Below are 16,726 nucleotides of genomic sequence, written 5' to 3' on the forward strand. Positions count from 1 at the left end.
TCACAGCATAATCAAGCTCTACTATGTATGTCCACAGACAGTAAACTAAATTATTGCAAATGACTGTTATAACTGCCAGAAAAGTCCCTTTCCTTCCACTGTCAAATAGACAAAAACAAACAAACAAATCAACCAAAAATTATTCAGCGTGCTTCTTTTCCCAGAACTCTAAAACAGTGGTGTTCAAGAGCCATCCATCTCACATTGCCACACATTACACAAATAGCCAGTATAAGAACAACAGGTTCCAATAAGCAACATGCAAAACCACAAAGAGCAGAGAGTTATGCTAAAAACATCTTCTCCTGCAGTCTATATGTCTTGAATTAATGCAGCTGGCATCCTCCTGCTGAATGCATAAGAGCATTAGAATGAGAAGGTAAAAAGGAAGAAGACCCTGAAACTTCCTTTGAGCCTGGCATTTTTCCAGAAAGTAAGGAAGCAGATTCCCAGCATGTAAACAATGTAAGGAAAGTGAATAACAAAACAAAGTGCACAATTGTGCTTATAAGTTCTAAATATACGATATTCTTGGTTTAACTATATGACACTTGCCACCCTACTTATGAGTCCTACAGCCGGTGTGAAAGGAAATCAGGACTTTATTAATCAAAATATGAAGTGAGACTTCACATGGATATAGGGTCACATAAGCAGTGAGATAAACTTGCTACCAGTAAAAAGGACAAAAAGCCAAAGATGAGCTACACTATATTTAATACTATCTGTCTTTAGATGACCCAAGGAAATATATTATAACCTCAGATGAGTAGTCATAGTTTATAACAGAAACTGCATATTTATGTGGATTTTTTTTTTTTTTTATTCAAATTGTGAAGGAAAACATATGAAACAAAAATGTCCTTTTTTTTCTCTTTCATTCTGTCAGGATAATAACTTAGACATTAGTGGGCTTTCCTGAAGCACACAGCCTTGGATCCAAGAACAGAAGATGGTTCTGAAGCCATTATGCAGTATACATTTATATGAAGAATACATAGGGTTCAGCAAATAAGTCAGATTAATAATATCTTCAGTTTGAGCTTGGTACTCACTTTGGCCAGGATAAAACGAATTTTCTCCATAGTAGTCTGCATGGCGCTATGTTTTGGATATGTGACGAAAACAGTGTTGATAACACAGAGATGTTTTAGCTGTTGCTGAGCAGTGCTTACACAGATTCAAGACCTTTTCTTCCTTTCACACCACCTCATCAGGGAGGAGGCTGAGGTGCACAAGAAGTTGGGAGGGGACACAGTTGGGACAGCTGACCCCAACTGACCCAATAGGATAACTGGCCATTTAAACTTATTTCAGTATTTTAGGGCAGAAGATAACTTGCCTGTATCATTTTCTTGCCTGTTACCAAATAAAAGAATGCAAGCTGAAATTTGCACTTCTTTGCTAGTAAACAGGTACCCAGCTGAAGTTTTCTGTCCAGTAAGATCAGACATAATAACTGACATAGGATGCTTTCTTTCATCCACAAAATAATATATACAGTACCATTATATCTACAACAGGAGTCCCAGGCTAAGTATAGAACCAAATCTAAAATATGAGGCAATTTAGGGAATCCGAACTGTCAGGAATGTATCGCTCTACTCCAACATCGTGTACTTTTGTAAAAGTAGCCAGTAGAGTGGCGCAGACATACCAGACTATCTGTGCTATCAGTACTTACAAATGGGAAACCCCAAATCTAGAACCTGTGACTTGCATATTAGCTTTACCAAAACTAAGGATATGAACTTTCAAAACTTTATCAACTGAGTCAGTTTACAGTAAGTCAGCAAAGCTAAAAGTCAATCAAAGAGAACAGCAAGTTAAAGAATGTCTCTAACAATTTTCAAGGAATTTGCTTCCCATTTCTCCCCATACCACAATACTTTTTTGTTAAGGATTTTCTAAAGGAAAATTTCTCAGAGATATGTGGATCTCAATAGATGATGACAAGCCAAAGGTTTTTACCTTACACAACATAAGCTAACAGATGGATACACAGATAGGTAAATGCATAGATACAAAGTATTAGTTTGTGTGTGCATATATGTCCATGCAGAATTAGAAAGCCCTTTGTCAATCCCATTAAATGCCAAAAAGACTTCTAAAGGGATGCTAAATGCAAATTAAAAAATTGAAAGTCTGTGACATGTAGGATGTCTGTCCTTTAGTAACCTTTGGTTCTGAGGATGAAAAATTGAGATTTGCCATCCATTTGTACTTTGACTATGATCTAATAAATTTACACACAGATGAATGCAGAAATCTTGATGTCTCTTATAGAGTGCCTACAACCCAAATGAATGATTTTAATTTTTAAAAAGCCATAAATACTATGAAAGGACTGCATTTTCAAAGGTCTACGCAACCGTTCTGAAAACAAATGGCATTATTGTTTTTTACTATGGTACCACTACTTGCGAGTATAAATACTTGCTTTTTTGCTAATGGCAAATGTTTTTTAAACAGGTGAATACCCAAAAGCTGGGCATATTAGAAATTCTTTCACACATGGAGATCATGGGGATTATAGATTACAGTTCATGTTATAGTAAGAAAGAATTTTTATCCTTTGTGAGTTTGGGTGGGTAACTTCATTCTTCTTTCTTCCATGTACATTCTTAGTCTTTACTTATAAAGATATTTTTCTTGTAATGTCTTAGAAGCAGAAACTATTTATATATGTACTTTAGACCTCTGGTATTGACTGGGTACTCCAGGAACAATTATAATAGAGATATAATAAATGTATGTATGGATATTCACAGTTGAAGGTGTCATACCTACACTATTGTTATGGTTACCTATGAAGATGCAACTCAGTTTGGAGGATGTGCTATAGCAAGCAAACTGATCTCCGTTTTGTCAAAAAACTTACTTCTAACAGTTTCTAAAGTTCACTGTAGACTTATTCCATTTATTTGGAACTCCATTCCTCCCTTTCTCTCTTCACTTGTCTCCTTTCTGTCCCTCTGCAACATATTGTTACTGTGGGAGTCATTCACACTGTCTAACTTTAGTCAACTAATTTAGAGCTCTGAATCACCCTCTATGACTGCCTACTTCATAGAATATTACTTAATATGGAATAGACATTTTTATAATCTTAGGTGTTCTAATACGTACTTTCTTAAATACCCAAAGTAGATTGCCTAGGTGGTGTTAATATTATGCTGTATAAAACACTGCCTGTCAACAGTAATCAAATTCATGAAGTGTTCGGCTTGCAGATATTTTTTCACTCTCTTAGCACCTCACTTTCATTTTCTCTCACCTAGATTTGACTCAGTAAGCATGCTATCTGTTGGAAAGCATCGAAGAAAAAAGGGAAAATAAAAATATTAAATGCATATGGTATTTACCTATGGAGCTTGCTAAAACATTAGTAGATTTTAAAAAGCACAGGGCTGCTCGATAAATTGCAGCACACGGCCAAAGAGGCTGCAGCTGTAAGACAGACAGTACATCAGGCCCATGCCTAACCACATATTGACCTTTCTTCTGAGACTATCATCAAAGGTGCAATTAGAGCAAAGATTAGAGCAACACATTCTCTGTTGTGCTAAACAACTGTTACCAGGGGGACAAAGATCATACAATTTGCTTAACACTGTATTCCTGATTGGCTCAACACAGATCTTCCACTGACAACTACTTTGGTAAGCCTCAAGATGAGAAGTGGGTAAGTGCACCACTTGCATATTTTCTTTTGATCCCCTGGGACACAGAAAAGCTTATACTGTAAATGTCTGACTATTTCCTGGTACATGGCTGATTTTGTTTAGTTTATCATCTTTCTCACACTACCTGAGTAATCTCAGAATTTACTACGTTCCTTTCATATGAAGGTTTAATGTTAAAACTGTTTGTTTCCACATATCACAGCTAATTATGTCAGCGATATGTTAAGGCTCCTAATTCAACATATTGAGATCTACAAGCCAAGTATTCAAGATCAGCTTCTGACAGCCTCCCCTTCAACCAAGCCGTAAGAAAAAGTCTTGATCAACGTATGTATCAACTATTGATATATTTAGTTAAAGAATATTAAATGTGATAAGGTGATGAGAGACAAAAAAAGAATAAATGATTTTTTTTTTCAGTTTTAGTTGCAAAAAGAATGTATGTAATATAGACAAAACTCATACAGAGGCAAGATTAAAAGAATGTGTAATTGAATATGGACTGTCCACAGCATTAAAAAGTAGTGGTAGGGAAAAGACTATGGGATTTCGTTATAACTTTAAGCTTTATCTTGGAGTTCATCTCATGGATAATATAATGTAAAAAACAGAGATCTATCTAGATGTACAGGAAAATGTTTACTTGACAGACATATAAGGAATAATTTTTAAAGAAATAGAGCATTTCTATCCATAGTTATTTAAATTTATTTTTAAAAAGTACATCTAGCAATTACTATTAATTCCTATTTATCAAAAGTTTCATGAAAGTGAATGGAATTAGTTTTACTCAACATAACCTTGTTTTCCTTCCTAATCAGGTCTGCATTCCACCATGGTTATTACAAGGAACTGACCATCTAAGAAGAACCACAATGATATGGAAAGATGCAAGATCTGTTCAAGAAGGATTTATGTCCAAGTATTTCAAATTCAATCTGTTTAAAGGCATGCAGACTGACAGTCATTACAGGGTTACTTACTTGGATTTACCAGTTCCTGGGAGGAGAGAAGAACTTATGTAACATATTCTATTTTTAACTTCGTATTTCTCAGTTAATGTTATGGACAAACTTCAAACATTTGGCTAAAATTTACAAGGCAGTAGAGATATTTAAATGGAAATTAACTACAGCTTCATTAAAATTCTTCTTCTATAGTTAGGCAGAAAATGTTTCTTTACCAGTCACCTCCTTGTAAACTAATACTATGGTGCTTTTTTTTTTTTTTTTTTTGAGAAAAAAGATGTTGTTTAATAACAAGCCATGATGCAACACTGACACATTAAAAATCCTGTCTGTTCTCTAAATCTTTAAATTGCCTTCCTTAAATAAATCTGGGACAAACATTTCTAGTACCTTGAATATAAACATACTTTTTAAGTTATAAAAATAAGTAAATTGAATTTATATATTTTTACATGTTAGGGAAAAAAACAATACAAATTTATCACTTCTCTATTTTGGGTTGCTCTTTTTTTCCTCTCTCCTGTAGCCCTAACTTAGTATGGCATGAGTGGTACTGTGTTGTACCTGCTGAGTGGAATATGAAATGGAACCCAAAAGTTAAAGGCCAATCTGATTTCACTTTAAAATATCACTGAGATCTGAAATTAGACAAAATCCAGAAGAACACTGAAACACAAATTAGAGAGTGAAGCTATGACAGTTGTCACTGCTATTAAGTGACAAGGCAGTTAATTTCTATTAAGTTACAAACTAAAGACTCGCCTTTAAAATAAAGAAATTACTCATGAGGCATCATCCTTTTTACAAAACTACAAAGATAAATACAACATTTAAATCTTCAGACTAGAACACCTTGAATTCTAATGATGCTCTTGTTCGATATGCTTTTACAGGGAATGATCAGTAAGAACTTGGGAATATATCACAAGACTTTGCATTACTATATCTAATTTTGATGGGAAAAGACTAAATATTTCTACTGGCTCAGCCCTGAGTTCCATATCAATTAGGCAAATTCAGAGAAAGCACTCTGATAGTTATGTTTTCAAAAAACAATCAATTGCAGGAATGGAAAACATTCACACTGGCTGGTGTTCCCATGTTGTTAATGATACAATAATATACTTAAAATAATACTTAATATGGATGAACAGGATACGCACATCTTGTGAAATCTGTTTGTTAGTATGAAGACAGAAGTTTCTTTTAGTAAGATTCAGCTAGGAGAGTGTTTTCTTCTGTAACAGATAAATGGCATGACATTTTGTACATTACCTGTCAAATACTTGATTTGATAGATTCTCCATTTCTCAAAGTGGAATCAGTATGGAAAAAAAAATATTTGAAGTTAATGTAATAATTAATGTAGCTGTCCATCTAGTTCTAGTGTTTTCAGCAGTTTCCTTCTGGGAACCATATATAATTCTGCTCTGAGACTTTTGACTGGATGGTTTGAGGATCACAGTTCATCTTACACAGACAAGTATAATTAAAAGTGTCAGGAAAAAATCAATGTCTTTGAAAAATAGAGTACACAAAAAAAACCCCAAAACCCTAACCTGAAATCACAAGTGATTTGAAAGTGTTCATAAAAAACTACTTTTCAATAATATATGTCACATTTGGATAAAATCTGAGTTCCACTGAAGTATAAAACAAAATTCCTATTGATACAACTATTACCTTTATATGAATTTGTAAAAACTGAATAAACAATTGCATATGTTTAATGTCTCTGTGGTTATATATATATGAAAAAATCCCAGTAAGGGCAAGAGCATTAAAAAAAAAAAAATTAAAAATTCAGAAAGATTACCTATTGTGCCTCATAATTGTATTAGTTTTCTTAGACTAAAGAAAAAAAAAATAAAGAAGAAAAAAAAAAAAAAACACAACAGAAAAAACCACCCCCAAAATCCCCAAACAAAACCAAAACCAGTAACAAAACAACCTAACCAAAATGAAACATCAAGCCTACACCCAACAGTTACAGTGACTCCCAGGACTTGAAGCTGATGCACTTCCTTTTGCGGATTTAAGGATATGAAAAAAGACCTTCCATATAAACAGGTATATTAGCCAATACAATCCTTCACAGCTTATTCCCACTGTGTTGCTTCCACTTACTATCTTGTACACTAAAATTATAACCATTGATACCTCCCCCCAAGAAGAAGTCATTGCCAAGGGCTAATAGGATGGAGGGAGGGAAGGTATTAAAACATTTAATTTGAAAAATGCAGCACCTCTCATGGGTTCTGATACCCTACTAAAGTCTGGGGAGAACAGGTGACTGCACAGCCCTTTAAGGAAAGAACCAAGAAGCCTGCCTGAAATACCCTGATAAATCCTTTCTCTGTTCACATTAATTTTGATATAGGTTCTAGAGAATAAGAAAAAAAAAAATCCTGGAAAAAGGGCCTGATTCTGTACTGGAATATTATCAGGATACAGATTTATTTCAGACAATGTTTTAATGTTTATTTATTGATACAGTTTTTCATGGTGGGTTTACATGAAAAATAGTGGTACACAGGCTTCGTTTAATGAGTGACAGCCACCTAGAAATGTTTAAAAGTATTCTATGATATTCTCCCAAATGGCAATGCACCATTAAAAAAGGCCTATATTTAAGTCGTAATACTATCTGAATATACACACATTTCAAGAAATGTATTAACTCACAGCAAATGCAAAGCACAGATATTTTCAGTATGAAGCCAGCAGCAGGTACAGTATTCTCACTGTTTTTCCATATGCATTGTTTCTGCAAAACTCAGCCTTCAATCACTTAACATTAAGTTATTCTCTTAGATTTGGCTGGCAAATTGTAAAGACTTACATAATTTTTTATTATGTTGTTGCTCATTTTGCAAATATATTGTGGAAGCATTCAGCCTTTAACTGTTGACTGCAGTGAGCTCATAATTTGAGTATACCTTTTTTTCCTTTAAATTGAGGAAACGACACAAGGTACAGTCTCTGTTCTTACACATGATGCAAACGCGTTATTAATGCAACTTTTTATTCATTAATAGGTGTGACTGAACAATTTATGTTTTATTCCTGTCACTTTCTTATGCTGCACAAGCACTGTGGTATTTTTAGAACCTTTCAAAACTAAGTAAACAGCACCAAATTTTCTTCCTATTCTTCCTTCAAATAAGAAAATATTTATATTTTTGATTGTGCTATATTATACTGATGACTTTTGTGTTGCTATGCATGAAAAAGGTCGCAGTGGCAAGTTTTACTGTTACTCTCTTATAATTCAGAATCCTATATTTGACTATATCAAAATAGCTTGCTCAAGGAAAAAGAATATATATAGCATATATACTCATACACACACAGTTTTATATATTTGCCTGTAACATCTATGTATAATTGGTTCACAGACAGCCATAGATTATATTCTATATTCTGCCCCCAAATCTTATTGGGCTCCAGTACTAGTTGCAGAGAGGTTATTAGCATTTTAGTAGGCTTGATCAGTAAAGAAAGACTTGATATCTGTTGTCAACCTCCATTCCTTCCAAAATAGTTTGGTTTATGGTTAGGTGGACTATGGTACGGAAAATACTCTATTTCCTTCAAATAAAACTTTGGCAATATAATGAGAAGTTCTAATTGTCCTTATAGTTCCTTTACCAAACACGTAGGGTCTGAGTTGCAGGTGACTTATCATATTTTCACCAGTGTGTTCAGGTTCTCTTCTAGTGTCCATTCTGAATTCAAGGCAGTGGCAAGCATCTGTGCAAGGTGTCCCAAGCAGTCTTGGAAGCCTTCTTCTGTGCAAGCAGTCTTCTTTGTGAAGAAAGGTGGTGGAGTCAGTTGCATACTGTAGGCAGCCAGGGTTGATGAAGCAGACATAGACTCTCTCAGGGAGAGGATGGGGAACACTTGAGAGAAAGAGAGAGAGATACCAGGAAATAAGCAGGCCTAGGGGATGTCAGGACATAGAAAGCCTCTAAATAAGTTTGTCTTTCCCTTTTTCTACAAGAACTTTGGTGATTCCAAATCCTAAAATATCTTGGTTCATATCAGACTTTGAGAGGAAGTCTGGAAAATTAACAGCTGCCATATCACTGGTTTCCTTTTTTTCCTTATTTTCACACAAAGTCTTAGGTGTAAGAAGTGGACTCTTATATGCCTGTCTATTCAGACTGCTTGTATTCCTGTTTTTTAAGATTGTCACCAGGACAGCGGTAAGAACTGTTATGTTAAAAGCTTGCTTCCATCTTAATTATGAATGCATCTGATGAACATGCTGCATGAATTAACTGCTTTTCCATCCTCTGTCCTTAATTTCCATACTTTTGTTCACAAAGAGCATAGTTGTGCCTCAAAGATTTAGTTTTAATTGTGAAGGTATCTGGCTCTTAACCCTGTTAGAGTAACTGAATAAATGTAGCAAGAACTGTGTCCCTCTCAAGAGACTAACTCAGTCTCCATCTCAGTCACAGACTAAGTTCTTTCGGGATAAGATGCAAAATGAAGCAAAACTTTTTTCAAAGATAAAAATTATATATATATATAGTCATTTTCATTAAAGCAAAAAGTTAATAGCAGGGTGCTTTGAGGCACCATACAAGGACCAGGTGTTCAAAATATATTAATTAATGTGAAAAAAAAAAAAAAAGAAAGAAAAGAGTGAACAGCAATGTGGCAATTTGCAGATAAAACAAAAAATTCTGTAAAACAAGTCTGAAGACAGGAAACTTCAGAGGCAACTAACCAAGGTTACTTCTGCATATGCCACCTCAAGAGAGGTGAAAATAATTTATTTAAATGCGAAGTAACACATACTGGTGAAAAAAACCCAAACCCAACCAAAAACCAAAACCAACAGAACAAAATAACCCTTTAACAAACCACTTCACCACAGATCTCAGTTAAGAGTGCCAACTCAGAAAAAACACCTGAGCCTCACTGCAGACAGCTCAATGAAGAGCTCCGCCTGATGTGCAGCTGCAGTCAAAAAAAGCAAGTAAAATGTTAAGATGCGTAAGAAATGAGTTGGAGAATAAGAAAGAAGATATAAGATCATTATATGAATCAATAATTTTCCCTCCTCTGGAATAGTGTGAAGTACTGGTCACTCCATCACAAAAAAGATATTACTGAATTAGAAGGTATTCAAAGAAGAGTGATTGCGATAATTAGGCATATAGAGAACCCTTCATATGAAAAGACTGAAAAAAAATTTGAGTTGTTAACCTTAGAAAAAGAGATGAATAAGGAGGGATATGATGAAAGTATAAAAATGGTAAGTGGCAAAGAGAAAATAGATCAGGAGCTTCTGTACTTCTGCATCTCATAATTCAAGAACAAAAGGACACTAAGTGAAAGTGAAAAGCAGCAGCTCCAAATCTGATAAAAAGACATAGTTTTTAAAGTAGCACATAATTAGATTATGGTACTCAGTGCCACAGGATGTAACTTATGTCAAGGCCTTATCGAGATTCAAAGAAGGATTTGGCACGTACAACTCAATATTCTTTGAAATCTTATGCACAGTAATAGTTAAGAAGTTTTAAAAGAGAGGTTATGTGCCATGTTTCATTATTTAAAAGACAATACTTTTCAAAAGAATTTGGAGAAAAGTTCCCTGGAAGTGCTTTTTCCCCTTTCTGGCTATTTGATAATTTTGTCATTTTCCTTGCTAGTTTTGTTAGCATTTTCTCTTGAGACATCTAGACAGTCCTGGAGGGAAACTGTGTAAAAATGAACAATGTTCTGATAGTGTTCTGATAGTACTACCCTAGTATCTTAGTATCAATCTCCTGTGAAATCCTAGTATTAGGACTTTTGCAGAATAATTGTCCTATGTTCTATTGTATTCCACTCCATTCCAGTTACCTGACTGGATTTGTCACCCATTGTCAATTAGTACAACCATTGCCGTAGCTATACAGAACTGTGCATGTGTTTAGAGCAACTGTAAAATTTCTAGATGCTGCACCAAAGAAATTTTTGCTGTGGCAGCTTCACAGTCGATTCCATGTGTCCCAATTGTGTTCGAGTCCTACCTTAACCTCTAGCTATGCTATTAACATCTTGCTTCACATCCTGCACCAGGAAGACACCCGCTATTTTCCAAACAAGAGACACTATTCTTCTTATGCTTCATATTCTCCACATTTTCCTTACCACATTTTTTTCACCTTCCTGCCTGTCTTGCTGCTCAGAGAGATAAGGTATTCTTCTTCTCCCTTTTGTTCTTAAACTATTTATTTTCTAATTTATTAGCTTTTCTTTCCCTGGTTCTTTCCTATATGAAGACTTTGAATGCAAATAAATAATGATAGGCACAAGCATAAAAGAGCTTTTCCTCAAATCAGATCTGTTAACTGAAAATTGAATAAAAAAGACATTGTGAAAGATACTTGGAAGAAGCAGATCATTGATTTTGAACAGTATTCTCAAATAATTCTTTCTTGCACTGTTATTAATTTCATTACATTCTCAAAGCTGGAGGTAAGTGGGGGAGAGGAGAGAGGGAAGCAGGAGGTGAAAAAACCTTTAGGTATTTCAAGTATCTGTTAGAGGTTTTGGAGGAAAATGGTAGTGTTCTATTTATCATTATTGGTATTATACTAGAAGCCAATTTAATTATATAGCATTAAAACCACCTACAATTTTCAAAGATTCAGATTCAACTGACTTGTCAGGGGCCTAATTCAACAGAAGCTATTAAACCAGATAGCAGAAAGATAAAACATCATGGTATCTTAATAAAGGCTCAATTAGCTGCTACCATTGTTTTCATCTGACATCTACCCAGCAAAAAAATATGGTGTTATTTTAATTTTTTTTTTTTTTTTTTGGGGGGGAAGGTAAGAGGGGGAAGGATTAAGGGTAACTAGAAAGTAAATGAAGTTATTGGGAGTGGGAGCACGTGGAGCAGCTGCATTTGTCAGGCTAGCTGGGTAAACAAAATGCTGGATGGATGTGACTGCACTGAAGAGAAGCTGGATTTAGACAGTGCTCATGAAATGGACACTGCAGAGAATCTGTGAAGATACCTGACCCAGGGATAATACTTGAGAAAAGATAGGCAGTGCCATTTGAGCTAAGATATGACTAGATAATACAAATAAAGATTCAGGGGGTGAGAGGAGACCTTATAGCAGCCTTCCAGTACCTGAATGGGGTCTACAGGAAAGCTAGAGAGTGAATTTTCACAAGGGCATGTAGTGATAGGATGAGGGGCAAAGGTTTTAAGCTGAAAGAGGGTAGATTCAGACTAGATATTGGGAAGGAATTATTTACTGTGAGGGTGCTAAGATACTGGCACAGGCTGCCCAGGGTAGTTATGGGTGCTCCCCCCCCTGGAAAAGTTCAAGGCCTGTTTGGATGGGGTTTTGAGCAACCTGGTCTAGTGGGAGCTGTCCCAGCCCATGGCAGGGGGGTTTGGAACTAGATGGTTTTTAAGGTCCCTCCCAACTCAAACTATTCTATGTAGTATGCTTTGTCTCATCTCTTTCCTAACCATTTCCACCATGGGACAGGGTGTTAGATAATCTCACCAAGGCTCTCTTTCCCATAAAAGGCTGGACCAGATGATCTTTTGAGGTGCCTTCCAACTTGGGCTGCTCTATGATTCTACGTATTGCCTCTTCTTTGGTACTGTTTATTTTTCTTAACTTTCAGATGCGTGCCTCACTAATCAGACATGGTATAATGATTTATTTATATTTTTTCCCAAGAAAAAATATTAAAGTAGCATGAAAAGTTTATGTTCTGCCTTTCCCATTTTGAGCTTGTTAATGCTGCACAATGCTACAAAGCACCATGTGGACTGTATATTCGTATCAGTGCTGTCTTTTGAGACATCCACATTGCACTAACCGTATGGTTTAGATAAGTCTCATGTTTTACAGTTAGTCTGCAAAGCTGGTTTTAAGCAGAATCCAGTCCACAAGACATGCACTGAACACACTCTGGTATAAATAAGCTATTGAAGTACAATGTTCAATAGCAAAAGAGAAGGAGCTGGTTAACAAAAACAAGGAATTTGATTTTAAAAGCCTGGAAGAAATGGATCCTATATTATGTGGGATAATAAAAAAGTATGAACACTGCTGGACTCACAGGAATATGAGAGGAGTTTCCAGCCTATGAACATTTACAAACACAAGCTCAAGATAATTGCTATGTGTATTGTTCTTCACCTTTTAAATTTTTATTAAGACTTAATTCTCATTGATAGCAATTCCACAATCATGAAACAGTGAAATACCTTTAATTTGAAAGCCACCTACTGGGAAAAGAGTGTATTGTGTATTTTCTTATTAAGTATTACACAAATGCAAAAAAATATACCCCAGTGATGTATACATACTGTATTTCCAACCATATTTTTGGGCATTTTATTTTTACTAATAATCATTTCATTTTCAGTTAGCTTTTTTCTTGATAATTTCCTACTGTGAAAAAATCATAGAAGCATTAAGGTTGGAAAGGACCTGAAAGATCATCTAGTTCCAAACCCCCTGTCATGAGTAGGGAACCCTAACACTAGTCCAGGTTGCACAAAACCTCAACCAACCTGGCCTTAAAAACCTCCAGGGATGGGGCATCAACAACTTCCCTGGGCAACCCATTCCAGTTCCTCACCACCCTTAGATCCTAATATCTAACCTAAATCTCCCCTCTTTCAGTTTAAAACCGTTAGCCCCTGTCCTATCACTATCTTCTCTGGTGAAAAGCCCCTCCCCAGCTTTCCTGTAGGCCCCATTTAAGTGCTGGAAGGCTGCTATAACGTCTCCCCAGAGCCTTCTCTTCTCTAGGCTGAACAGTCCAAATTCTCTTAGTCTGTTGTTATAGCAGAGGTGCTCCAGGCATTTGATAATCTTGGTGGCCCTTCTCTGGACCCTTTCCAACAGGTCTATACCTTTCTTGTGCTGAGGGCACCAGAACTGTACACAGTATTCCAGGTGGGGTCTCACCAGAGCAGAGGGGCAGAATCACTTCCCTGGCCGTGCTGGCCACACTTCTTTCGATGCAGCCCAGGATGCAGTTGCTCTCTGGGCTGCAAATGCACACTGGCAGCTCATGTCGAGCTTCTCATCTACCACCACCCACAAGTCCTTCTCCTCAAGACTGCTCTCCAGCCATTCTTCCCTCAGCCTGTATTTGTGCCTGCGGTTGTGCTGATCCAGGTGCAGAACCTAGCACTTGGCCTTGTTGAACCTCATGTGGCTGGCATTGGCTCATCTCTCCAGCCTGTCAAGGTCCCTCTGGATGGCATCCCTTCCTTCTAGGGTGTCAGCTACTCCACACAGCTTGGTATCATCAGCAAATCTGCTGAGAATACACTCAGTCTCACTGTCCATGTCCCCAGCAAAGATGTTGAACAGCACTGATCCCAGTACTGACCCCTGAGGGACACAACTCATCATCTACCTCCATTTGGACATAGAGCCATTGACCACAACTCTCCGGGTGTGGCCATCCATCCAATTTCTTATCCACCAAGTGGTCCATCTGTGAAATCCATGCCTTGTCAGTTTGGAGACTAGGATGTCACGTGGGACAGTGTCAAATGCCTTGCACAAATCCAGGTACATGTTGTCAATTGCTCTGACATTATCCACCATCTCTGCAGCTTTGTTGTAGAAGGCCACCAGACTCATCAAGCATGACTTGCCCTTAGTGAAGCCATGTTGGCTGTCACCAATCACCTCTTTAATTTCCATGTGCCTTAGCAGACTTTCCAGGAGGATCTGTTCCATAATCTTGCCAGGCACAGAGGTGAGACTGACCAGCCTGCAGTTCCCCAGGTCTTCCTTTTTACCCTTTTTAAAAATAGGAGTTGTGTTCCCTTTTTTCCAATCTCAGAAACCTCACCAGACTGCCATGACCTCTCAAACATGATGGATAGAGGCTTAGCAATTGCATTCGCCAGCTCCCTCAGGACCCATGGGTGAATCCCATCAGGTCCCATAGATTTATGCACGTCCAGGTTCTTTAGATGGTCATGAACCTGCTCTACACCAACAGTGGGGGGGTAATTCATTCTCCCAGTCCCTGCTTTCACCTTCTGTGGCCTTTGTGTTGAGGTTGGAGCACTTGCCAGAGAAGACTGAAACAAAGAAGTCATTGAGGACCTCAGCCTTCTCAATATCCTGTGTTGCTACCTTGCCCGTTCCCTTCAGGAGAGGGTCTACACTCTCCTTGGTTGTTCTTTTCTCCCCAACATACCTAAAGAAGTTTTTCTTATTGTTCTTAACATCCCTGGCAAGAGTTTATTCCAGCAGGGATTTGGCTCTCCTAACCTGATCCCTCCCAAGATACCTGCCCTAGCTTTCACCCCCTGTAAGATTCCTTCTTCAGTTTGAGCTTTTCTAGGAGCTGCTCATTATCATGAAGAGCAGATTTAGCTGAATGATCATTATTTTGCAACAAAACATTTTTACCTAGATGTCCATACTATTTTTTCAAATCTGCCAGCCTACCTTTTCACATCAAGTCCTCTGTTCCAAACTTTGCCATCAGTTAAAACGTATGGCCTGAAGTCAAATATTGTTTTCATATGAAAGATTCACACAATTACTGAAAACAATTCCAACTAATTTACTTCCCCTTTCTTAGCAAAGATGCATAAATGTCAACCAACTATTAAAATAAAGGATAAAATATTTCATTATGGTTATGCAAAATTAGGTTTCCCACAACAACATTACTTCATTTATGTTGAAGAAGTGCATGTTCTCTTCTTAATTTGCACATTAAACCTAAACAACATACTGTGCTTTTTCTCCTATACTTCATATTGCATATATGTTATTTTTTTTATTCATTGTGCCTGGTATGGATAAATAAATACACTTCTCTTCCCATTAAATAAATCTTCTTATGTCAGAAGTTCAGATCCAATGGGATTAGGCAGAAATGTGCATGAAACAAAATATGGATGGGATAGATTTTAGGATCTCAGCTGAAGGAAGGGCACAGTGTTTTGTTTGGTTTAACTGTATACTTGAAAATGAGTTTTGGAAGAAGTACCAGTCTGCTTCTGTTATGGCAAATATACTTTTGAAACAGAAAAGAGAATTCATGCTAATTTTAAATGACAAAAGAGTGAATGTGCAGAATATTACAAGACTCCACTCAGCAGTTCTAAGAAGTGAACCTTTCAAACCTGGAAGTCTCACTTAACCAATTACAAGTTAGGCTTCAATACCAAAGGTCAATGTTAGGAATGTTCTTGAGCGTAATGAAACAAAGGTCTACTGAGTTTTATGCTCTCAGGTCTATTACAACTTTATATAATATACACAACTGTATTCAGTTCAATGTAGAAGTCTTTCATTTGCTTGTAGCTTTCTCTACACACTATTTGGGATTTGGCATGCACTATGTTTTATCCTCAGTCCAAAAACGATTATTTGTTTGTTTGTTGGTTTTCCCCTCAGTACAGGAGATTGAGTTATGCTTAATGGTTCTGAATTGTTTTTCTTAATGCAAAAAAGCTCCTTTTTTCTCAGACATTTCGATCAGGAATGGTGTGACTGGAAGAACCCAATAGTAAAGAACAGGGGTTTTTTGGGTGGGTGTTTTTTGTGGGGTTTTTTTGTGGGTTTTTTTTTAGTTTTCATCAGACATAGGCAACATTTCCATGAGATTGGTTAAGCAATTGGAAAAGCTTAACCATACTTAATATAAGTCTACACATAACTAACACTTAAGTATACTTATAATGTAACTTATGCTTAGCATAACTATATGATTTCTGCATATATGCTGCTTTTTTTTTTTTTTTTTTTTTAATCCTAAAATAAACCACATGGGCCCAGCAATAATAAAGATATAACAAATTATCTGCTTCTACTGTCCCAGCATAAACTTAAATCTGGGTATTACTGCACAAAATATGATCTGCTGCTATTTCCTTTGCCCCCATCTAGTGTCTGACTTGGAATTAACATTAACATTTTCCAGTATTAAAATATAGGTAATACCAGATTTGTAATGGCTTCCACAACTCAGGACTCCGAAGTGCCCAAGGGCCAATCATGCAACCCTGTCTATGTAATTAATACTATGATATTTACTACTTAGATG

The 16,726-nt window shown here is 36.6% G+C and overlaps 1 protein-coding gene across 4 annotated transcripts in view; it reads right to left on the minus strand.

Annotated features, from left to right (window-relative positions):
- PCDH9 (protocadherin 9) overlaps nt 1-16,726 on the minus strand; it is a 720,963-nt gene that overhangs the window by 525,412 nt on the left and 178,825 nt on the right. The window contains exon 3 of one of the 4 annotated variants that reach the window (XM_051626361.1): nt 7,154-8,556. The exons of the other annotated variants lie outside the window; for them this stretch is intronic. Coding sequence (XP_051482321.1) covers nt 8,536-8,556 — 21 coding nt within the window. The 3' untranslated portion in view covers nt 7,154-8,535. Of the gene's footprint in view, nt 1-7,153; nt 8,557-16,726 lie in introns of those variants that run through there. 4 annotated transcript variants of the gene reach the window in all.

This window comes from Apus apus, chromosome 1 (assembly GCF_020740795.1).
Source record: "Apus apus isolate bApuApu2 chromosome 1, bApuApu2.pri.cur, whole genome shotgun sequence".
NCBI classification, from domain to species: Eukaryota; Metazoa; Chordata; class Aves; order Apodiformes; family Apodidae; genus Apus; species Apus apus.